Genomic DNA, 23,796 nt, shown 5'->3' with positions numbered 1-23,796 from the left:
GAAGATAAACAATAACCTAACCTGGGGAAAATATTTTTTATTAAAAAAAAAACAAAAAAACCATGAAACCTGACATGGATACAAAGATACATGGAAACGTGGCACCAAAGACAACAGATGACCTGACACTGAACAAATTAGGACAGGACTTACAGTGGCTTGCAAAAGTATTCGGCCCCCCTTTAACTTTCCCACATTTTGTCACATTACAGCCACAAACATGAATCAATTTTATTGGAATTCCACGTGAAAGACCAATACAAAGTGGTGTACACGTGAGAAGTGGAACGAAAATCATACATGATTCCAAACATTTTTTACAAATAAATAACTGAAAAGTGGGGTGTGCGCAATTATTCAGCCCCCTGAGTCAATACTTTGTAGAACCACCTTTTGCTGCAATTGGATTCCATTAAAATTGATTTGTGTCACGGCTGGGAAGGCGAGCCGTGTGGTGTGGAGGAAGGAGGACCCGAGATGCAAGCAGTGGATGAAAATGCTAGTGAAGTTTATTTACAAGGTGTAGTGGCAAACAAGCAGTGGGGCATGACAAATAACTGAAGACACCTAAACTGGGAAGAACTAAAATAACAGACCTGGGAGCATACGACAAAGGGCTGAGAGGCCGAGGCCGAGACGACGACCAGCAGGACACGGAGGAACACAGACAAACCGGCAACAGGCAGGAGAACACACAGGGCTTAAATACACACACCAGTAATCAGGGGATGAGAGACAGGAGGGCAATACGGCTGGGAGGAATCAGAGCTGACGGGACAGGGGAAACGTAAAGTGAACACACTCACATCAGACAGAGACCTTCACAATAAAACAGGAAACTCAGACACGGGGAACCAAACAAGACACAGAACTAAACAGACAGATTCACAAACAGACGGGGTGACACCATAGACAGAGACACAGACTCAGAGGCAGACCAAATATAAGACATAGAACTCAAACAATAATAATAATCATCATCATAATAATAAACTAGAAAATGATAATAAACTAAAAGCGCTAGGTCACCGACCCAGGACCATGACAATTTGTGTTTGTGGCAGTAATGTGACAAAATGTGGAAAAGAGGGACGAATACTTTTGCAAGCCACTGTAAGTACACAGAGAGATAATGAGGGGATGAGGAACAGCTGGGACAAGGGGAAACAAAACTAGACTCATTGCATATAGGACAAGGACTTTCCCAATAAAACAGACATCACAAAGGTAATCTAATAAACAAATGAACTTAGCAAACCTAAAGAACTTATAAACAAACATCGACATCCAAACAAACTAAAACTTAAAACGCTGGGTCAACAGACCCAGGAAAGTGACAGTAAAATCATTTATTATACACATTATACTTATTTTCTTAAATTGCTTATCTATTATCTGTATTTTAACTTGGGGGTCTAGGGGTGCTGCATGTTTATGATAACACACTGACAATATCAGGACAATTTTGGCCTTACTCTATCAGTGAACAGCATGCCCATGCTAACTTAAACTAGACCAGCAAGCTAACCACATGTGTATTAAGTGTTACTTAAGAATAGGAACCAAACAAATTAACGGAACGAAATTAACTGTAACAGCAGTTTGCAAAACATTGTGACAGTTCTCAAGTGTTCCTACCTCAAATACAGCACGTGTTGCTGTGTTTTTGTTGTTAAATGGACGAGGAGAGACCGTGGCTGGTGAGAGGATGCAGCATTTCGTCAGTGGAGCATAGAACGACGTCTCTGATTGGTCAACAAGTGAGTAAAGATGCATCTGATTGTTCGAAAGCCTCAACCAAAGAGCTGCTGGTCACGGCAAGATACAAACTCGCCGGAGCTCTGCGTGAACGGCACATCCGGGACCTTCAGCACTCAGGAGAGATTTATCTTGACGTATGTATTTACCTTTGATATCCATGATTTCACGCACGCTTCGAGGTAAAGTTGTATGTTTAACAAGCTAATTAATGTTAGCTAAATGGAATGGAAACAACACACAATCGATTTGAATAAAGTTAAAATGGTGCATGATGATAAATGGTAATAAATATACTTTAGCTTTATCTTCAGCAACAGATATTAGAAGTTAAATTTAATTGTTTTTAAATTTCCACTGGAGTTAAAGGGCCTGCGGCCCTCTCTGCATCTGCAACTGCAGAGACAGTCAGTCTAAGCTCTTTTTAAGTGTAGGCTACTGCAACACGCATTTTATTTCAAGATATGTTTTCTGGGATTTAAATGATAATATTAATGTTTTCCTGTTTAGCACAAATCAATGACATTAGTGTTTCAGTAATGGTAGTAAAGTGCACAGTTTACAGTATTTGTCCGTGTATTGGCATGTTAAAATTATTCGTGAAGGTAATTTAATGTCACATTACATTTGCAAAGTGTTTGCACTGGTATATTAGTCTGATTAGCAAATGCGTTGTGATTTAAGGCAGAAAAATACTATTTAAAATACCATGTAAAGAAAGTACTGGTTGGTTTTGTCTTGCTGACTTTTCGTCATTTTCTCATGAAGATGTGTACAGGTTGAGCAGATTGAGAGTGAAGAACATGTCAAAAAGAAGACTCAGACTTCGTCCTGAAGCAGAGGCTGCTCACTTTATTTTATCTGGAAGTGACAAGACTTGTTTAAAGGCCCAATGGATCAATGACTATAAAGGTATGTTATATGTTGTTCCTTATGGCTACTGCATGAATATTACCAGAGCTGCAACTAATGTTTATTATAATATTTAATAATATTGTCATGGCCCTGCGACCATGACTCGGTGACTTTGTGTTTATGTTCTTTATTGTTATTACTTTCATTATTATTCATGGCTGTTTTGGGATGGTTTGTGTTTGGGATTTTAGACACTGGGTTCTGGGTTTGTGCTCCCTCTGTTGGTCCCTGGTGTTAGTGTTCCCCTGTCTCATCAGGTTAATCAGGTCCAGCTGTGTCTCCCACCTGTGTGTGACTTCCCAGTGTCTCTCTGTGTATTTATAGTGTGTGTTTGCCTCTGTTCCTCGTCGCGTCGTCTGTGTTCATACCTGGTGTAATCCTCTGCGTGCTCTCCCTGCTGTTCTCCCTTCATGTTCAGGTTTCCCACTCCTCTGTGTAGTTTATCCCAGTTTAGTTTCGTCCTTAGTTCTGTTTGCCATCTCCACTTTGTGTTTGATATTATCAATAAATCACCCTCACACCTGAATAAGTGCTGCGTTTTGGGTCCTCCTTCCACTCTCCACACGGCCGCTGCCCCGGACCGTGACAAATATATAACAATTGCTTCAGTTTCCCTGAGGGAACCTCCCAAAGCTAGCTAGCTATCTATCTATCATCTAGATTAAAAAATGTTTTATATTTTCATGTATTTGAAATTTGTTGCCAACTATTTTAATAATTGTTTTTTTTATTATTAGCATTTATTTATTGTATCAACTCATTTGTTGCAGCCCTGAACGTAAGCATCTAGATCAGGGGTGCCCAATCCCGGTCCTCGAGAGCTACCGTCCTGCAGCTTTTAGATGCATCCTTGTTCCCACACACCTGAATCAAATGGTTTGATCTCTTCAGCATGCCATCATGTTTGGCAAAGGCCTGATAACAAGCCATTCATTTGATTCAGGTGTGTGGGAACAAGGATGCATCTAAAAGCTGCAGGACAGTAGCTCTCGAGGACCGGGATTGGGCACCCCTGATCTAGATGTTCCCCTCACAATTAAAACATTTTGTGATTGTTTGTTCTGCATATGTTTTGTCAGTGGCTGATCAGCTGCAGTAAACCTGATTTGGATTGTATTACTTAACGCTACTTATTGAACATCTTGTATTAGGACGTGGTGTATTTGCCTCTGAACCAATTGAAAAGGGATCCTTTGTGGTCGAGTACCGTGGGGAGCTTATCTCAGAACATGAACGGGACAAGCGGCAGAAAAAGTACACAGAAAAGCAAACTGCTTTCCTATTTGATTTTAAATGGAAAAATAGCACATGGTGGTAAGTAAAGGCATATACAATATCAGTTGTTCTTTACAACATTATGTTTTTAGTGAACAAAACATATGTTCTTTTCTTCACTTTTAGCATTGATGCCTCCCGTGAAGACGACTCACTTGGCCGGCTGGTTAATGATGACCACAAGTACCCAAACTGCAAGATGAAACAGCTGGCAGTCCAGGATAAACCTCATCTCTGCTTGTTTGCTATTGAAAATATCCAAGCGGAGAGTGAAATCACCTATGACTATGGAGAATCTATGTGGCCATGGCGAGCTCTGGTAAGTAAATCCTCTTCATAGATTGTGCAGTACAGGGAATGTTAAATATTAGTAGATGAAAAGATAGATATTATTCTAGTTATGAAGACCAGAGTAGATCAGTGCAGGGTTTTATTGACAAAATTTGATATTTTTGTCCTTTTACAGATGTTTTTGTCCATTTAACCTGAAGCTGATCAGTTTACATGATTGGATTTCTGGGGAAATAGATGGCTTTACATCAGTGTTGGGTTTAGAGCTTTTATTGACAACAGCAGGACAAGTTAGAAGTCAGGAACATGAACTCTACATGTGTTCAGTCGTCATGTCCTCATATTGTTTCAAGCTGTGAAGAACATGAGTGTGTTTCAGAATATATATATCTTTGCAGCAGTTACGATAATAATGTGCTGTTTGCACGATGAGCACTGCTGCTCTTTCTCAGCAAGAGCCTCCCCGAAATTGACCGTGCGCTTTGTGTTGTCCGTGCGCGCGTCTGTGCATTTCGTGGCGTCTGTGCAGAAATGACTCGCAAGACAAGGCTGCAAACTATTCTCACAGACTTCAAATGTGCACTTGAATCCAAGAAGATAGAAAAGGATCTCTCTCTGTCTCTCCCCCAGCTCTGCTGACTTGCCACTGAGAGAGTAACAACTGCCCCTCCCCCCTCTGCTCTGCAAACAGGTGGCTGTTTTTGCACCCCTCCCCCCTCTGCTCTGCAAACACGTGGCTGCTTTTGCACCCCTCCACTCACTTGCTCAGAGCCAGTGTGTGCAAAGTGGAGCAACATAACACTGACAGAGGTTCAGAGAAGGGGAAAAAAAACAAAAAACGGAGCAGGCTGCCGTTGTTCACTTCAAGAAGGCGGCTCTATAGGCTGTTTTGTTTGCGACCGACACACAGTATAAATATATTCTCAATCACATTCACACCACTCTGTTATATCAGTTCCACTACATCAAGACTATTTTATGGTGGTGAGCTGTTTTATTGTCATGTATTTTGCATAGTAAGATAACCATGTCCTGCATTCAAAACCACTGAAAATGTCTATGGTGGTGCTGTACCTAATATTTTGCTCATTTGATCCAAAACCTATTTTTCCTTTATTTTGAAGGCTGAGGCTTAGATCCATTAGGTATTCACGAGAAAGGCATCATCACATGTCAGGATTACAGTATATCGAAAATATGTGATTATAATGGGAGTCAATGGGACCCAAAATGGTACGAGGAACACAGGAGGTAACACTTATGTGAATCTCCTTTGCTATATACCACACCATAGAGGGGATCATTGAATTTTAAAAATAATCCTAAAATGCACCTCATGGCCAAGTTTCATGCAACTAGTCTTTAAAATGATTGATATATTGAGAATCAAAAATCCAAAGGGTCCCTATTTTGACTTAAACCCTCCGAGGGTTTTAAAGCATCAATTTGGTCTTTATTCCAATTAAATTTAATATTTTTGTCCTTTTACACATGTTTTTGTCCATTTAACCTGAAGCTGATCAGTTTACATGATTGGATTTCTGGGGAAATAGATGGCTTTACATCAGTGTTGGGTTTAGAGCTTTTATTGCCAACAGCAGGACAAGTTAGAAGTCAGGAACATGAACTCTACATGTGTTCAGTCGTCATGTCCTCATATTGTTTCAAGCTGTGAAGAACATGAGTGTGTTTCAGAATATATATATCTTTGCAGCAGTTACGATAATAATGTGCTGTTTGCACGATGAGCACTGCTGCTCTTTCTCAGCAAGAGCCTCCCCGAAATTGACCGTGCGCTTTGTGTTGTCCGTGCGCGCGTCTGTGCATTTCGTGGCGTCTGTGCAGAAATGACTCGCAAGACAAGGCTGCAAACTATTCTCACAGACTTCAAATGTGCACTTGAATCCAAGAAGATAGAAAAGGATCTCTCTCTGTCTCTCCCCCAGCTCTGCTGACTTGCCACTGAGAGAGTAACAACTGCCCCTCCCCCCTCTGCTCTGCAAACACGTGGCTGTTTTTGCACCCCTCCCCCCTCTGCTCTGCAAACACGTGGCTGCTTTTGCACCCCTCCACTCACTTGCTCAGAGCCAGTGTGTGCAAAGTGGAGCAACATAACACTGACAGAGGTTCAGAGAAGGGAAAAAAAACAAAAAACGGAGCAGGCTGCCGTTGTTCACTTCAAGAAGGCGGCTCTATAGGCTGTTTTGTTTGCGACCGACACACAGTATAAATATATTCTCAATCACATTCACACCACTCTGTTATATCAGTTCCACTACATCAAGACTATTTTATGGTGGTGAGCTGTTTTATTGTCATGTATTTTGCATAGTAAGATAACCATGTCCTGCATTCAAAACCACTGAAAATGTCTATGGTGGTGCTGTACCTAATATTTTGCTCATTTGATCCAAAACCTATTTTTCCTTTATTTTGAAGGCTGAGGCTTAGATCCATTAGGTATTCACGAGAAAGGCATCATCACATGTCAGGATTACAGTATATCGAAAATATGTGATTATAATGGGAGTCAATGGGACCCAAAATGGTACGAGGAACACAGGAGGTAACACTTATGTGAATCTCCTTTGCTATATACCACACCATAGAGGGGATCATTGAATTTTAAAAATAATCCTAAAATGCACCTCATGGCCAAGTTTCATGCAACTAGTCTTTAAAATGATTGATATATTGAGAATCAAAAATCCAAAGGGTCCCTATTTTGACTTAAACCCTCCGAGGGTTTTAAAGCATCAATTTGGTCTTTATTCCAATTAAATTTAATATTTTTGTCCTTTTACACATGTTTTTGTCCATTTAACCTGAAGCTGATCAGTTTACATGATTGGATTTCTGGGGAAATAGATGGCTTTACATCAGTGTTGGGTTTAGAGCTTTTATTGCCAACAGCAGGACAAGTTAGAAGTCAGGAACATGAACTCTACATGTGTTCAGTCGTCATGTCCTCATATTGTTTCAAGCTGTGAAGAACTTGAGTGTGTTTCAGAATACGTCCTCATATGGTTGGACCAACAACTCTAGTGTGTGTGTTACACTGTCCTCATATTGTTGGGTAGCAGAACTGTACTGTGTTAAGTTTCTATAGAATCTGGCATAAGGAAGTCAGATCCTTCTGTAATAATGTTCACTGAAACAAGTATGATCTGTAGTTAATGAGCTAGTCAGCATTTGTAGTACAGAATGTTTCTGACATTATATTGTTGTCTTTTGTTGCAGACACCAAGTGTTGAGACCCTGTCCCAACCTCCTACAGACCAAGAAGTGAGTGACAAATCCACTTCATTCCTCCAACAGGTTACGCATAAATTTTTGTATTTGGAATCAAGTATATGAGTCAGTTGGGCCTAGTGCATAAATGAAATGCACTTTGATTGTATTAAAACAATCAGTTTGAGTGAAAGTTTCCCAAAATCAACATTAGCATTAGGAGAAGGAAATTGGCTATACCAGTTGTTAGTCCAAACTTTCCCTTTAAAGCATCAATTTGGTCTTTATTCCAATTAAATTTAATATTTTTGTCCTTTTACGCATGTTTTTGTCCATTTAACCTGAAGCTGATCAGTTTACATGATTGGATTTCTGGGGAAATAGATGGCTTTACATCAGTGTTGGGTTTAGAGCTTTTATTGACAACAGCAGGACAAGTTAGAAGTCAGGAACATGAACTCTACATGTGTTCAGTCGTCATGTCCTCATATTGTTTCAAGCTGTGAAGAACTTGAGTGTGTTTCAGAATACGTCCTCATATGGTTGGACCAACAACTCTAGTGTGTGTTACACTGTCCTCATATTGTTTTAAGCTGTGAAGGACAGGAGTGTGTTTCAGTTGCCTTCCTCATGTGGTAGGACCAACAACTCTAGTGTGTGTTACACTGTCCTCATATCGTTGGGTAGCAGAACCGTACAGTGTTAAGTTTCTATAGAATCTGGTATAAGGAAGTCAGATCCTTCTGTAATAATATTCACTGATACAAATATGATCTGTAGTTAATTAAATAGTCGGGATTTATACTAGAGAATGTTTCTGACGTTATATTGTTGTCTTTTGTTGCAGACACCAGGTGCCGAGGTCCTGTCTCAACCTCATTCAGACCAATTGATGAGTGACACACCCACTTCATTCTTCCAACAGGTTACACATTATTTTTTTGTATTTGGCATCAAGTATATGTGTCAGTTGGGCCTAGTGCATAAATGAAATGCACTTTAATTGTACTAAAACAATCAGTTTTAGTCGAAGTTAACCAAAACCAACATTAGCATTAGGATAAAGTAATTGTCTATACCATTTGTTAGTCCAAACTTTCCCTTAAAGCATCAGCTTGATCTTTATTCTGACAAAATTTGATATTTTTGTCGTTTTACACATGTTTTTGTCAAAATAAGCTCCCGCTGATCAGTTTACATGATTTAATTTCTGGGGAAATAGATGGCTGTACATCAGTGTTGGGTTTAGAGCTTTTATTGACAACAGCAGGAGAAGTTAGAAGTCAGGAATGTGAACTCTACATGTGTTCAGTCGTCATGTCCTCGTATTGTTTTAAGCTGTGAAGGACAGGAGTGTGTTTAAGTAGAAGTCCTCATATGGTAGGACCAGTGATTGTAGTGTGTGTGTTACACTGTCCTCATATTGTTTTAAGCTGTGAAGGACAGGAGTGTGTTTAAGTAGAAGTCCTCATATGGTAGGACCAGTGATTGTAGTGTGTGTGTTACACTGTCCTCATATTGTTTTAAGCTGTGAAGGACAGGAGTGTGTTTCAGTTGCCTTCCTCATGTGGTAGGACCAACAACTCTAGTGTGTGTTACACTGTCCTCATATCGTTGGGTAGCAGAACCGTACAGTGTTAAGTTTCTATAGAATCTGGTATAAGGAAGTCAGATCCTTCTGTAATAATATTCACTGATACAAATATGATCTGTAGTTAATTAAATAGTCGGGATTTATACTAGAGAATGTTTCTGACGTTATATTGTTGTCTTTTGTTGCAGACACCAGGTGCCGAGGTCCTGTCTCAACCTCCTTCAGACCAATTGGTGAGTGACACACCCACTTCATTCTTCCAACAGGTTACACATTATTTTTTTGTATTTGGCATCAAGTATATGTGTCAGTTGGGCCTAGTGCATAAATGAAATGCACTTTAATTGTACTAAAACAATCAGTTTTAGTCGAAGTTAACCAAAACCAACATTAGCATTAGGATAAAGTAATTGTCTATACCATTTGTTAGTCCAAACTTTCCCTTAAAGCATCAGCTTGATCTTTATTCTGACAAAATTTGATATTTTTGTCGTTTTACACATGTTTTTGTCAAAATAAGCTCCCGCTGATCAGTTTACATGATTTAATTTCTGGGGAAATAGATGGCTGTACATCAGTGTTGGGTTTAGAGCTTTTATTGACAACAGCTGGAGAAGTTAGAGGTCAGGAATGTGAACTCTACATGTGTTCAGTCGTCATGTCCTCATATTGTTTTAAGCTGTGAAGGACAGGAGTGTGTTTAAGTAGAAGTCCTCATATGGTAGGACCAGTGATTGTAGTGTGTGTGTTACACTGTCCTCATATTGTTTTAAGCTGTGAAGGACAGGAGTGTGTTTCAGTTGCCTTCCTCATGTGGTAGGACCAACAACTCTAGTGTGTGTTACACTGTCCTCATATCGTTGGGTAGCAGAACCGTACAGTGTTAAGTTTCTATAGAATCTGGTATAAGGAAGTCAGATCCTTCTGTAATAATATTCACTGATACAAATATGATCTGTAGTTAATTAAATAGTCGGGATTTATACTAGAGAATGTTTCTGACGTTATATTGTTGTCTTTTGTTGCAGACACCAGGTGCCGAGGTCCTGTCTCAACCTCCTTCAGACCAATTGGTGAGTGACACACCCACTTCATTCTTCCAACAGGTTACACATTATTTTTTTGTATTTGGCATCAAGTATATGTGTCAGTTGGGCCTAGTGCATAAATGAAATGCACTTTAATTGTACTAAAACAATCAGTTTTAGTCGAAGTTAACCAAAACCAACATTAGCATTAGGATAAAGTAATTGTCTATACCATTTGTTAGTCCAAACTTTCCCTTAAAGCATCAGCTTGATCTTTATTCTGACAAAATTTGATATTTTTGTCGTTTTACACATGTTTTTGTCAAAATAAGCTCCCGCTGATCAGTTTACATGATTTAATTTCTGGGGAAATAGATGGCTGTACATCAGTGTTGGGTTTAGAGCTTTTATTGACAACAGCTGGAGAAGTTAGAGGTCAGGAATGTGAACTCTACATGTGTTCAGTCGTCATGTCCTCATATTGTTTTAAGCTGTGAAGGACAGGAGTGTGTTTAAGTAGAAGTCCTCATATGGTAGGACCAGTGATTGTAGTGTGTGTGTTACACTGTCCTCATATTGTTTTAAGCTGTGAAGGACAGGAGTGTGTTTCAGTTGCCTTCCTCATGTGGTAGGACCAACAACTCTAGTGTGTGTTACACTGTCCTCATATCGTTGGGTAGCAGAACCGTACAGTGTTAAGTTTCTATAGAATCTGGTATAAGGAAGTCAGATCCTTCTGTAATAATATTCACTGATACAAATATGATCTGTAGTTAATTAAATAGTCGGGATTTATACTAGAGAATGTTTCTGACGTTATATTGTTGTCTTTTGTTGCAGACACCAAGTGCCGAGGTCCTGTCTTGACCTCCTTCAGACCAATTGGTGAGTGACACACCCACTTCATTCTTCCAACAGGTTACACATTATTTTTTTTGTATTTGGCATCAAGTATATGTGTCAGTTGGGCCTAGTGCATAAATTAAGTGCCCTTTGATTATATTAAAATAATCAGTTTGATTGAAAGTTTCCCATATTCAACATTAGCATTACTTGTTTGTGAACATCTTAGGAGAAAGAAATTGGCATATCATTTGTTAGTCCTAACTTTCCCTTTAAAGCATCAGCTTGATCTTTATTCCTACTAAATTTGATATTTCTGTGTTACATTGTCCTCAGATTGTTTTAAGCTGTGAAGGACATGAATTTGTTTTTTTTTAGCCTTTCTCAATTGGTAGAACCAACAACTCTAGTTTGTGTTACATTGAAACTGAACAGCAGGGATGTTTGTCATGAAGATAATAACACTCTATCCGATTTCAAACAATCACACTGTGATGAGTATTATTAGTAGATTATGTTCACATGTAAAATATTCATATCAAATGGTAAATATCCTATATTTATATAGCGCTTTACTAGTCCCTAAGGACCCCAAAGCGCTTTACACATCCAGTCATCCACCCATTCACACAGACATTCACACACTGGTGATGGCAGCTACATTGTAGCCACAGCCACCCTGAGGCGCACTGACAGAGGCGAGGCTGCCGGACACTGGCGCCACCGGGCCCTCTGACCACCACCAGTAGGCAACAGGTGAAGTGTCTTTCCCAAGGACACAACGACCGAGACTGTCGGAGCTGGGGCTCGAACCGGCAACCTTCTGATTACAACTCTTGAGCCACGATCGCCCCTTAGCCCCTTAATGTAGAATTACACACTGCCCAACGCTGACTTTGCCTACAATGCAGAGAAAAAAGCAAACAGACCTATTGCATGCATTGATTCTCATATTTCACTGTTACTTTTCAAAGGCTCAAGGACCAAGTATTCCGGGGGTTCCAAGCCACACGCTTTACTCAGCTGCCCTGGACAACATGAAGGGCACCTCTGCCTCAATCACCCTGGACAACAAAAACATTAGCAACACTTCACCAAGAAGGGGTAAAGGCACCCAAATACAAAATGTTTTAGGTTAATATACTTGTGATCAAAGAACAAGTTTGTTTTCAGACATGACACTATTCAGAGCTTTTATCATAAATCATTTCATCTTATTTGATTCCCAGCAGAACACAGCACTTCAAATGGTTCATTCCAAGCATCCTTAAAGGAGCAATAAGCAATATCTTTTCACTGCTAGGTGTGCTGTTTTGCACTGCCTGTGAACCAAACCAAAGTCTATGGCTGGAGATCAACACAGAGAGAGGGATTGTGACTTCATGCTGTACTCCAGATGTAATTACACCTCTAGTTCTTCACATAGTCATTTTTAATTCCTTCAACCTAAGTATGATGAATTGTGCTTATTGCTCCTTTAAAGTGCTCCAGTAGAAAGCAAGGTTTAAGAACATTTTGTATTCACATTATAAACTAGAATATTTTCTATCTTTTCTTGCATTCACATTAAGATATTTTCTTTTGTTTCCATTTATGACAGCTGGGACGGTGAGAAGCAAGTGGACAAATGATGAAGTGAAGGTTGCTGAGCGGCACGTTTCACTTCATAAAAAGCTGCAAAGTACCAGGTAAAAAGGAATGTGACTGCTGCCTCCAAGCAGAGCCGGCAGCTCTGAAAGGCAGAGACTGGGTTGTCATAAGGTACTACAGCCACAACAGGATCATAGCATTAAAAGAAAGATGCAAGAAAAAAAGAAACAAGCAAGAGAGATACTTTGTTACTTCCACAGTTATGTCAGTATTGCAGTTTTCTGTATTGCATTGTTCTTACTCATAAATCTGTGGTTTATACTGGGTGCTTTTTGCAATTAAATGACAAAAAAGGCAGATAATGTTCCACGTTTTTATTCACATGAACATTCACTACAAAATGAATTAATGCATTACAATATCAAGACTTAAAAAGTAGACTGACCACATTTGACCCATGTCTTTTTTTTTTTTTTAAAGTCTTTACACAGCTCAGATTTACTGTTTTATTAACACATAAATGTCTGATATTTCTGTCAGAAGTTACCCAACTGGTGAGCATTACTATTGTGCATCCATGTCTATTATATTGTAATCTCAAAAGGAGCCAAGCTAAAAATGCAGAACCTACCATTACCTGGTCCTTATAAGTCATGTATACTTGAAAATTATGTGTTTCCATGGGCTTCACAATTCACCTAAACATGAAATATCTGTGTGTGACCTTATGGTACTCATAAGTCACATAAACCTGACAGTGTCCTCACAAGTAGCATTAAATTCAGGTTTGACCAAAATTTAGCCCTAGCCAAAATCTCAACAGATGGGTGTGTTCCTGGAAGCATGGGTCAAATTTTTTGAGATTCCCATGCCTCTAGGACCTTCGGAAAGGCACGTTCCCATTTGTCACATTTTTGTCATACGTACTGATATATCACGAAAACACGTATGTGTGTGTGTGTGTGTGTGTGTGTGTGTGTGTGTGTGTGTGTGTGTGCGCCCTCACAGAAGGAAGGTCACGACAGGGGCTTTTTTGAAACGCATTTCGAATCAGTTTTTTTTGCAAGAAGTGTAGCTCATACAATGGTATAAATGTATTATTTGCGATACTTTATAAATATGAAACTCTAAAGATTTTGAGTTCGTGCACATTGTGAAACAAGAATCTAAATATTTGTGTCACAATGATTTCTATAAAAGCGTGTTGTTTATGGGGATAATGTGACAAATCTTTTGTGACCCTATTAATGATTGAAGAGGAAGCTTGAACCCTGGCTCTGGACATTTTCATGACAAGTGACAGCGCTGACATCTACTAATGAGAGAACATGTTTTATCATCATAAAGACTGTGATATGAAGCATCGTTAAAGTATCGTTCAGCAATCTTGACTCATGTTTTTTAATAGATGACTTTAAAACACTAAACTCTAATTTCTCTTAAGTTTACAGAATATAACATGTGGTAAGACGATGAGTTTTACTTCTCACTGTCTGTGTTATGTGTATCTATTTATCATGTTATCATGTATGCTACTTTGCTCTGTGGACTGTAAAATGTTTCATTGTGTTCATGAAATAAACCAGACTTTCACCGTCTGCATCTTTTACTGTTTTTCTGCTTTTGTTCACTCAAAGTTTGACAAAACCGACAGATATCCAGAGTTAACTCACTAACAATGTGGAGCAGTCTCAGTGTATTTAGCTGCGTTTTCCCTAAACACAACCAACTGAGAGAAACGCTTGTAGTCCTCACTTTGGTCATTTTGAACGCTGAAGGAGATTTGTTCCATAGACACCTTATACTAGTGTTTCCTGCACTTATTCCATCACTACTATGTTCTATTTAAATCCAGATTCGTTTTATAGTTTGCAGTGAAATTTGTTAAACCGTTGCTTAATGGGACAGAAGTACAAGTCACTCTTTACTAACAAAATTTGTAGACAGGTTTATTGCTGAACAACACAGCTAGCAGTCTCACACACTCTTTAGGTTTTTGAAGTTTTGTGTGTAAGGGTTTAGTCTATCAAACCTAACCCTTTTCTCCCCAGTATCACAACAGTATGACTCCCAAAGTACGGATCAGTAAACAACCTATGATTCTAAAGCCAGAACAGAAAGATACAGTCGGAAGATGAATGATTGCGTTTCTATGATGCATAGTAAAATTACCCCCTCTTCTTCTCTGTGCTGTTGTTGTTCTTGTGTGTGTGTGTGTGTGTGTGTGTGTGTGTGTGTGTGTGTGTGTGTGCGCCTTAGAAGTCAAATAATACATTAGCCATACTTAAAAAAACATCTGAATTTCATTTAGAACTGAGATTCTAAGTTGTAAGCAGAAAACTTATGCTCAGCCAGAAGCATGTTTCCCCACTTTCACAATGCTGAGGTGTCAAATTCACAACCCCCAACAGATGGTTTGTTACACGCGGGTGTGAAGGGCAAGCTTTACTTACACAGCATCACACACAGTAGATTTTTAAAGTTTTTGGGTACAGTGGTTTAGCCACAGATGTAACTTCTACTTTTGATAAAGACCACTTCACCTGCATATTTCTTAAGAAATTAAGCATCTTTATTAAGCTCTTATTTATAAATGTCTACACAATAATAGACACCGTGGGCTCTGTGACATTATAGTCTTCTACTTCTGCTTCCATTGGTTTGCATTTTAAACTCCCAAACTTTTAGGTTGTTGTGAACAACTTATATTTCTAACATTTTGTGATATAAAAGTGAACCATGCAACTTTTTTTTATTTTCTGTTTGATGGAAGGACTTAAGACACGAGTTATTTAAACAATTCTAAATGACAGTGTGATGGCCATGGTACTTTATGAGGGTCAAATATGTTAAGGATAATGTTTATCAATGTAAAATTGCAAAGAACTTGTGGATAGAATATAACATTTTGTAAACAGTTACCTCAGAAGCTGTACCGTCAGACCTATGTATGTAAGGTAAAACTTTCCACAGTACTTCCACTTAAGTAACTAAACACATAAAGTCACCCTTACCAGTAATCCACTGCTCCTTGAAAAAAGTAGCACAGACAACTGACTCAGCAATGATAAGTAGAGATACCCTAGGTCAGGGGTGTCAAACTCCAGGCCTCGAGGGCCGGTGTCCTGCAGGTTTTAGATCTCACCCTGGGTCAACACACCTGAATCAAGTGATCAGTTCATTACCAGGCCTCTGGAGAACTTCAAGACATGTTGAGGAGGTAATTTAGCCATTTAAATCACCTGTGTTGGATCAAGGACACATCTAAAACCTGCAGGACACCGGCCCTCGAGGCCTGGAGTTCGACACCTGTGCCTAGGTCAATACTCAAGCAGAAGAAAATTAAAAGTTGTTGTTTTTGTGGCTCGAAAAATTAAAGAAAGTATGTTTAATAATTCAACAAGACCCGCACATGTACATTCAAATTTTGGAACAGGCTCAACATTGCTGTTTGTTCAATAGTTTTTATCCGTTCGAAAAAGTCATTATCCGGCTTTAATGTTTCCAGCTGATAAGGAGAATGAGTGCATTTCAAATGTGCATCCAAAGGCTTTAAACATCCGCTTTGTCTGTAACGACAGTATCAAAATACAGAGCATTGTTTTTACTAAAATTCAACATTTTCAGATGAAAATTTGGCTGCTTTTTGTTTTTTTCACTGTAACACCCCCTCAATGCCATTTTTAGGATATTCTTGATGATCCCATTTTTTTTCATATTTATGCTTTTGGGACTGAGGGTAACTAATACGCACGTTGTCACTGTGTTTTGTACTACCAGCTGTGAGGGCTCTGCTTTTGCTTTGAGCAGTCTGTTTTTATTTTGTCTCGTGAGTGCGTGCTTTTCAAACGAGATCCTCGTCAGTTTGATTTTGTTACCACAAACTTTGTGTGAAGTTGACAAGAGATTATTTATATATATATATATATATATATGTGTGTGTGTGTGTGTGTGTGTGTGTGTGTATATATATGTAAAATATTGGCCATGTTATATTTACATCACCACAGTGAGATGATGTTAGTCTCGTGAACAACATTAGCTAATTGGTATTTACTAACTAATCTTGAAATGATTGTTCAGTACAGAACCCAACCCATTGTACCCAACAATCATGTTTTACAGTGCTGTGGTCTCAGCCTCAGATACTCAACAAATCACAGTGATGTAATGACAAAAATGAATGACCACCAAAACATTTTTTCTCCTTCATTTCTGTCAAACAATGCTGTATGGGACGTTTCTCGCCATTAGTATCATGGTTGCTAGGCAACCTGAGCAGCACGGCGAAGGCTAGACCGTCCCATTTCACAAGCCTCTCACTTCCGCACTTCCGCACTTCTCGTACTTATAGTACACACCGTACATAGTGCACGTACTTCAAGCGTGCAGACCCTGAATTGGGACACAGCCTATAAATACACACACCAGCAATCAAGGGATGGGAAACAGGAGGGAAACACACCTGGGAGACATCACAGCTGACGAGGCAAGGGAAACATAAACACAACGCACTGACATCAGACAGAGACCTTCAAAGTAAAACAGGAAGCACATACACGTAATGACACAACACACACAAACTTAACACAGACTGGGAGACACAGAACATAGGAACATGAAACGTGAAAAAGGAGAGTACAAAACTCATGTTCAAAGAAACAAAACAGGAGGCCCAAAAGGTCCCAAAACAAAACACGGCAACGGCGGAGGCTCAGGCGAAGGCGCGGAAGCCAGCGGCGGCGACGACGGCAGAGCTGGTCCGGAGGCCGGCCAGTTTGGATTCAGGAGACAGACACTATCTCTACTTTTAAGATTAGGCTTAAAACTTCCCTTTTTGCTAAAGCATATAGTTAGGGCTGGACCAGGTGACCCTGAATCCTCCCTTAGTTATGCTGCAATAGACGTAGGCTGCCGGGGGATTCCCATGATGCATTGAGTTTTTTCTTTCCAGTCACCTCTCTCACGCACTATGTGTTAATAGACCTCTCTGCATTGAATCATACCTGTTATTAACCTCTGTCTTTCTTCCACAGCATGTCTTTTATCCTGTCTTCCTTCTCTCACCCCAACCGGTCGCAGCAGATGGCCCCTCCCCTCCCTGAGCCTGGTTCTGCCGGAGGTTTCTTCCTGTTAAAAGGGAGTTTTTCCTTCCCACTGTCGCCAAAGTGCTTGCTCATAGGGGGTCATATGATTGTTGGGATTTTCTCTGTATCTATTATTGTATGATCTACTGTACAATATAAAGCGCCTTGAGGCGACTGTTGTGATTTGGCGCTATGTAAATAAAATAGAATTGAATTCAGAGGAAAGAAAATCTAATAAAATGTAACATTCTTCAACTCCCAATAATTCTGTCTCTCTCACACACATACATACATGTAGTGAATGAAAAAATAGCAGCATAAACACACAAAGTGTGTTTTACATACTTTATAAAAGCGTCTCAGCTCATTTTCCTGGCACACTGGGACACCAAACATTAACATTCTGATGTGTTATTTATAATGCAGTCCACAGCTATTCTGTCTGGAATGACTTTTATGGTAAATGGTAAGTATTTGTATAGCACTTTTACTAGTCCCGCCTAGGGACCCCAAAGCACTTTACACACCCAGTCATCCACGCATTCACACACACTGGTGATGCCACAGGGTTTGAAACCATTAAATACATCCATCCATCCATTCGCTTCCGCTTATCCTTTTCAGGGTCGCGGGGGGCGCTGGAGCCTATCCCAGCTGTCATAGGGCGAAAGGCGGGGTACACCCTGGACAGGTCGCCAGTCTGTCGCAGGGCTAACACATAGGGACAGACAACCATTCACACTCGCATTCACTCGCACATTCACACCTAGTGACTATTTGGATTAATCAATTAACCTATCCCCACAAGCTGCATGTCTTTGGACGGTGGGAGGAAGCCGGAGTACCCGGAGAGAACCCACGCAAACACGGGGAGAACATGCAAACTCCACACAGAAAGACGATGGTGGAATTGAACTCAGGACCTTCTTGCTGTGCGGCAACAGTGCTAACCACCGTGCCACCATTAAATACTGTAACGATGGTTAAGTGTTATTGTACAGTGACATGTTGGTGATCTCTGCACACTGTTGTTGTTCCTTTAAGATTCATGTTTGGTTGTGGTGTACAGGAAGGGGTGGGGGGGGACCTGGTTGTTCTGTGTGTGTGCCAGGCTGAAGAGAGGTGTAGTTCGAGAGCGCTTCCCCCTGAGTTAACAACCCGCTGGCTTATGTGCCAAATAAACGGACAAACTGAGACCCCAACCGTCTGGTTCTTGTGAACGTTACATTGGTGTCAGAAGTGAAGAAAGAAAAAAGAACCCCAGAACGCCCGACACCCTGTTGCTGGCGACGCTTGCCGTTACGAGACGAGGATGTTGCCGGGCAAGATTAAGAAGGAGACGGAGGAGAGGGAGGTTCGTCCGCGCTCGCCCGCCCATGGAGTGAGGGAAACGGCGCTGCGGCTGTCTGCCGAGGCTGGATTTTCTCCAGGTTTGACTAGGCTCGGGAACTGTTCGCACAGCGGCCGCGATTCCGGCGGGAAGGAGTCGACCTCGCTTGGCGCGCCGTCACGTGATGTAAACAAACATGGCGGCGCCCAGCAAGCTGCAGCGAATATAAAAACGCCTAAGTTCAGCGGCAAGACGCCATGGGAAGTGTTTATCGCACAGTTCGAGCTGTTAGCTGTCGCAGCTGGCTGGTCTGAGGAACATAAAGCTCTCCAACTGGCTTTGTGTCTGTGTGAGGATGCAGCTGCATGCCTGCTGCTGCTGACCGAGGAGCAGAGGGGAGATTATAATGCTCTGGTCGGAGCACTTCAGAGGCGCTTCGGGCAGTATAACCAACCAGTGCTGCTGAGGTCGGAGTTCCACAACAGACGCAGATTGCCAGGCGAGCCCCTCCGCATTTTGGCCCATGAAATCGAGTGCCTTTGCCGGAGGGCGTATGACAGCATGCCACCATCAGTGCAAGCGGAGTTAGCTCGGGACCAGTTCCTGCAGGCCCTGAGCCCTAAAGAGCTCCGTATGCAAACTCAGCTTGCTCGGCCAGCCACACTCAGTGCAGCCCTGGAGCTAGCGTTGGAGAGGGAGATGCTTGCAGGATCCTCTGGGGGCGCTGATGACGCACACGTGGTGAGGGCTGTGTCAGCACCTGTGGAACAGATGGAGACGCCAGCGGGCTTGTGCAGTTTGGTGCAGGCGGCTTCGCTGCAGTCGCCTTCCCCTCGGGCTGGCCCACACCGCCGACCACAGAGCTGCTGGGGATGTGGACAACCCGGACACCTCATCAGGCAGTGCCCCAAGCTTGCAGCGGTTCAGGGAAACGCCCACGGGCCCGTGTAGGCGGGAGTACACGGGCCTGGGAGAACGACATCCCCACACCACCGCCACCTCCACCCGGTGCGGCCATCGCTGTGGGCTGGACCCAGGTTGGCGGCTTTTGCCATGTTCCAGTGACGATCGCGGGGATGTCCTGTACGGCCCTGCTGGACACGGGGTCCAATGCAACGCTGGTCCGACCCGATATTGTCCCAACCGGAGCTGCTGTGCAACCGACTAATGTGCAACTTAAGACTGTGACCGGTGATCTGGCCCCAATGAGAGGGAGGGGAGTGTTCCAGTTCAAGGTGGGGGACCTCGGTGTGTCTTATGCTGCCTGGGTGGCTGACGTGCAGGACGCCTGCATCCTTGGGCTGGATTTTTTACGAGCCATTGGCGGTGTACTGGACTTAGGCAAAGGCTTCCTCGTAACCCCTGATGGGAAGAAGGTGCCGCTTATTCCTCCCCCGGTCTGCACAGCATCTGCCGCGGCGTCCACCTCCACCGCAGAGACCGCTGCAGACCCGCCAGCAGAACAGCGAGCGGAGGAGGAGGAGGAGAGGCTCTTAGCAGTGAGGAGTATCTGGTCAAAGAACTGTGAGGGGCTGACTCCACAGCAGCAAGAGAGTCTATGGCAGGTACTAAAAGAGTTTAGTGACATTTTTGCCCTGAAAGAAAGTGATGTTGGCTTGACACACTTGGTAGAGCACGTCATTGAGACCGGGGATGCCCAGCCTATTAAAGTGCGCCCACGCCGCCTGCCCCTGGCTCATCAGGAGGCTGCGGACAGAGAGTTGTGTGAAATGATGAAGGCGGGCATCATAGAGCCATCTGATAGCCCGTGGGCCTCCGCGGTGGTGATGGTGCCTAAGAAAAAAAGTCCTAGGATGCGTTTCTGTGTGGACTACAGACCACTCAACAAAGTGACGAAGAAGGACTCTTACCCCCTTCCCAGGATTGATGAGTCTCTCGACTTAGTAGCCGGGTCCTCCTGGTTCTCCACCCTGGACCTGCGGAGTGGCTACTGGCAGGTGCCACTGTCCCCGGAATCCAGACCGAAGACAGCCTTCTGCACTAACAGGGGACTATGGCAGTTCAAAGTCCTGAGCTTTGGTCTTTGCAATGCTCCTGCGACCTTCGAGAGGCTTATGGACAGTGTGCTGGCTGGCGTCCCACGGCAACGGTGTCTGGTTTACCTGGATGACCTTCTAGTGCACGGGAGCTCCTTTGATGCTGCCCTGGATGCCCTGAGACAAGTGTTGGAGAGGGTGGCAGCTGCAGGCCTGAAGCTGCACCCCGACAAGTGCCACTTCATGAGGAGGGAGGTGGAGTTTCTGGGCCACAAGCTGGGTCGTGAGGGCATCAGCACGTTGGAGGAAAAAATTCACACCATTACCGAGTGGCCCACACCAGCAGACCAGAAACAGCTCAAAAGCTTCCTAGGACTGGCGTCTTATTACAGGAGGTTTGTGAAGGGCTTTTCCTCCATAGCCGCACCACTCTTCCACCTGCTGCAGAAGGACCGTGACTTCATCTGGACCCGGGACTGTCAGCAGGCGTTCGACACCCTCCGCAGATCGCTGACAGAGTCTCCAGTCCTTGCCCCCCCTGACCCCGCCCTGCCTTTTGTCCTGGACACTGACGCAAGTAATGTGGGGCTGGGAGCGGTGTTGTCGCAGGTTGGGCCGGAAGGGGAGAAGGTGGTGGCGTACTTCAGCCGGGTCCTGAACAGGAGTGAGCGGCGCTACTGTGTCACACGACGAGAGCTGTTGGCTGTGGTGGCGGGGGTGAGACACTTTAAGTACTACCTGTGCGGCACAGCATTTGTTATCAGAACTGATCATGCTGCCCTTCAGTGGCTGATGTCTTTCAGGGAGCCAGAGGGACAGGTGGCTCGCTGGCTGGAGGAGCTCCAAGCCTTCAATTTCACTGTGGAGCACAGAGCAGGGACGCACCATTCTAACGCAGACGCCCTCTCTCGTCCCCCATGTGCTGCAGCTGGCTGCCGTTACTGTGAGAAGCGAGAGGAAATAGAGCGGGAACTCACGACAATAGACGGAGCAGCACAGCTCGCCTGCAGGGCTCTTCTGATGGTGGATGCAGCGGAGTGGAGGGCACGGCAGGAACAAGACACGGACCTGCTGCCGGTCCTGCAGTGGCTGGAGAAGGGGGAGCAACCCCTTTGGGATGAGGTCACTGGGTTTTCCATCTGTACCAGGGGGCTATGGGCCAAGTTTGCAGCTCTCAGGCTGAAGGAGGGGGTGTTGGAGCGTGCCTGGAAGGATCCTGCCACGGGGGAGGAGAGGTGGCAGGTTGTGGTGCCAAGGTCGCTGAGGTCAGCTGTGCTGGAAGCCTGCCATGGGAGCACTGGCTCCGGCCACTTTGGGGTCTCCAAGACTCTCCGCCGCCTCCGCCAGGGCTATTACTGGGGTCAACAGCGGAGGGACGTGGAGGACTTTTGCCGCAGCTGTGATGCATGTTCCTCACACAAAGGGCCACAGGACCAGTCCCGGGCTCAGCTTCAGCAGCAACCAGCAGGAGCCCCAATGGAGCGAGTAGCTGTGGACGTCATGGGCCCATTTCCTCGCACAGACAGAGGAAACCGCTATGTTCTTGTGGCCATGGACTATTTTACCAAGTGGCCGGAAGCATACGCCATCCCAGATCAGGAGGCTGAGACGGTCGCTGATGTATTAGTGGAGGGGATGTTCAGCCGCTTTGGAACAGCAGAGACCCTCCACAGTGACCAGGGGCGTAACTTTGAGTCCAAGGTATTTGCTGCCATGTGTGAACGCCTTGGGACTAAGAAAACCCGCACCACCCCACTTCACCCCCAAAGCGATGGGCTGGTGGAAAGGTTTAACAGGACGCTGGCCCAGCAGCTAGCCATCCTTACCTCAGAACACCAACGGGACTGGGATTACCATCTTCCCCTTACCCTCATGGCCTACAGGTCGGCAGTACAGGACTCCACCCAATGTACGCCTGCCCTGCTCATGTTAGGGAGAGAGCTGAGAACTCCTGCAGAGTTGGCTTTTGGGAAGCCCCCGGACGCGCCAGAGGCACCACCGGGCCGGGACTACGCAAGGAAGCTGCAGGACCGGCTGGATTCTGCACATTCCTACGCCCGAGAGCAGCTGGTGAAGGCAGGCCTGCGCCAAAAGAGGAATTACGACATCACCACTAAGGGGAGGCACTTCCATGCTGGGGAGCTGGTGTGGGTCTACAGCCCAAAGAGGAAGAAGGGACGGTGTCCTAAACTGGATAGCAGCTGGGTGGGGCCTTGCAGCGTCCTAGAGCGAGTAGGGGAGGTTGTTTACAGGGTGCAGTTGCCTCCTAGGGGGAGGATAGTAGCGCTGCACAGAGACCGGATGGCCCCCTACAGAGGGCAGTGCCTCCCCTCCTTTCCAGAGGGACGTGTACAGAGCGTCCGTGACCCTGCTCAGAGGGACCCCCGACCGGGGCTGCGTTCCCCTCCCTCGGACTCTCCACCCCAAAGCCCCGAAGCTCCGCGTCCACCTCAGGGGCTCAGGAGGTCAAGGAGGGAACGTAGGCTACCACCCCGCCTCAGAGACTGTGTCGTTCCCTCGGGGACGAGGAACTTATTGCTGGGGGGGCAGTGTAACGATGGTTAAGTGTTATTGTACAGTGACATGTTGGTGATCTCTGCACACTGTTGTTGTTCCTTTAAGATTCATGTTTGGTTGTGGTGTACAGGAAGGGGTGGGGGGGACCTGGTTGTTCTGTGTGTGTGCCAGGCTGAAGAGAGGTGTAGTTCGAGAGCGCTTCCCCCTGAGTTAACAACCCGCTGGCTTATGTGCCAAATAAACGGACAAACTGAGACCCCAACCGTCTGGTTCTTGTGAACGTTACAATACAAAGAGGGATAATTGGACCACACCACCACTTCCTGCTGAAGGGGGAGAA

General features: G+C 43.8%; 2 protein-coding genes across 5 annotated transcripts; both read left to right on the top strand.

Moving 5' to 3' along the window:
• Positions 1-656: 656 nt before the first annotated feature.
• Positions 657-7,673, top strand: LOC146645119 (N-lysine methyltransferase KMT5A-A-like). Of its 4 annotated transcripts, none has more exons than XM_085393187.1 (5): positions 657-1,760; positions 2,527-2,670; positions 3,825-3,987; positions 4,075-4,267; positions 7,480-7,673. In XM_085393187.1, the coding sequence occupies exons 2-5, from the start codon at positions 2,562-2,564 to the stop codon at positions 7,594-7,596; spliced, it is 582 nt and encodes a 193-aa protein (XP_085249313.1). In that variant the 5' UTR covers positions 657-1,760; positions 2,527-2,561; the 3' UTR covers positions 7,597-7,673. The 4 variants fall into 4 exon arrangements, with proteins under 4 accessions (XP_085249313.1, XP_085249312.1, XP_085249310.1 ...); XM_085393186.1 differs by having other exon boundaries at positions 657-1,895; XM_085393184.1 differs by having other exon boundaries at positions 657-2,042.
• Positions 7,674-8,923: 1,250 nt separating this feature from the next.
• On the top strand, positions 8,924-13,516 carry LOC146645118 (uncharacterized). Its single transcript, XM_085393188.1, has 6 exons — positions 8,924-8,945; positions 9,253-9,297; positions 10,093-10,137; positions 11,910-12,039; positions 12,239-12,333; positions 12,536-13,516. Exons 1-6 carry the CDS (start codon positions 8,943-8,945, stop codon positions 12,545-12,547), a joined length of 330 nt encoding a protein of 109 aa, XP_085249314.1. The 5' UTR covers positions 8,924-8,942; the 3' UTR covers positions 12,548-13,516.
• Positions 13,517-23,796: the final 10,280 nt, after the last annotated feature.

The sequence above is a fragment of the Rhamphochromis longiceps genome, linkage group LG20 (genome assembly GCF_057381845.1).
Source record: "Rhamphochromis longiceps isolate RC_006_pf linkage group LG20, R_longiceps_female_GT1.1, whole genome shotgun sequence".
Lineage (NCBI taxonomy): Eukaryota > Metazoa > Chordata > Actinopteri > Cichliformes > Cichlidae > Rhamphochromis > Rhamphochromis longiceps.
This window is presented reverse-complemented; position numbering and strand designations above follow the sequence as displayed.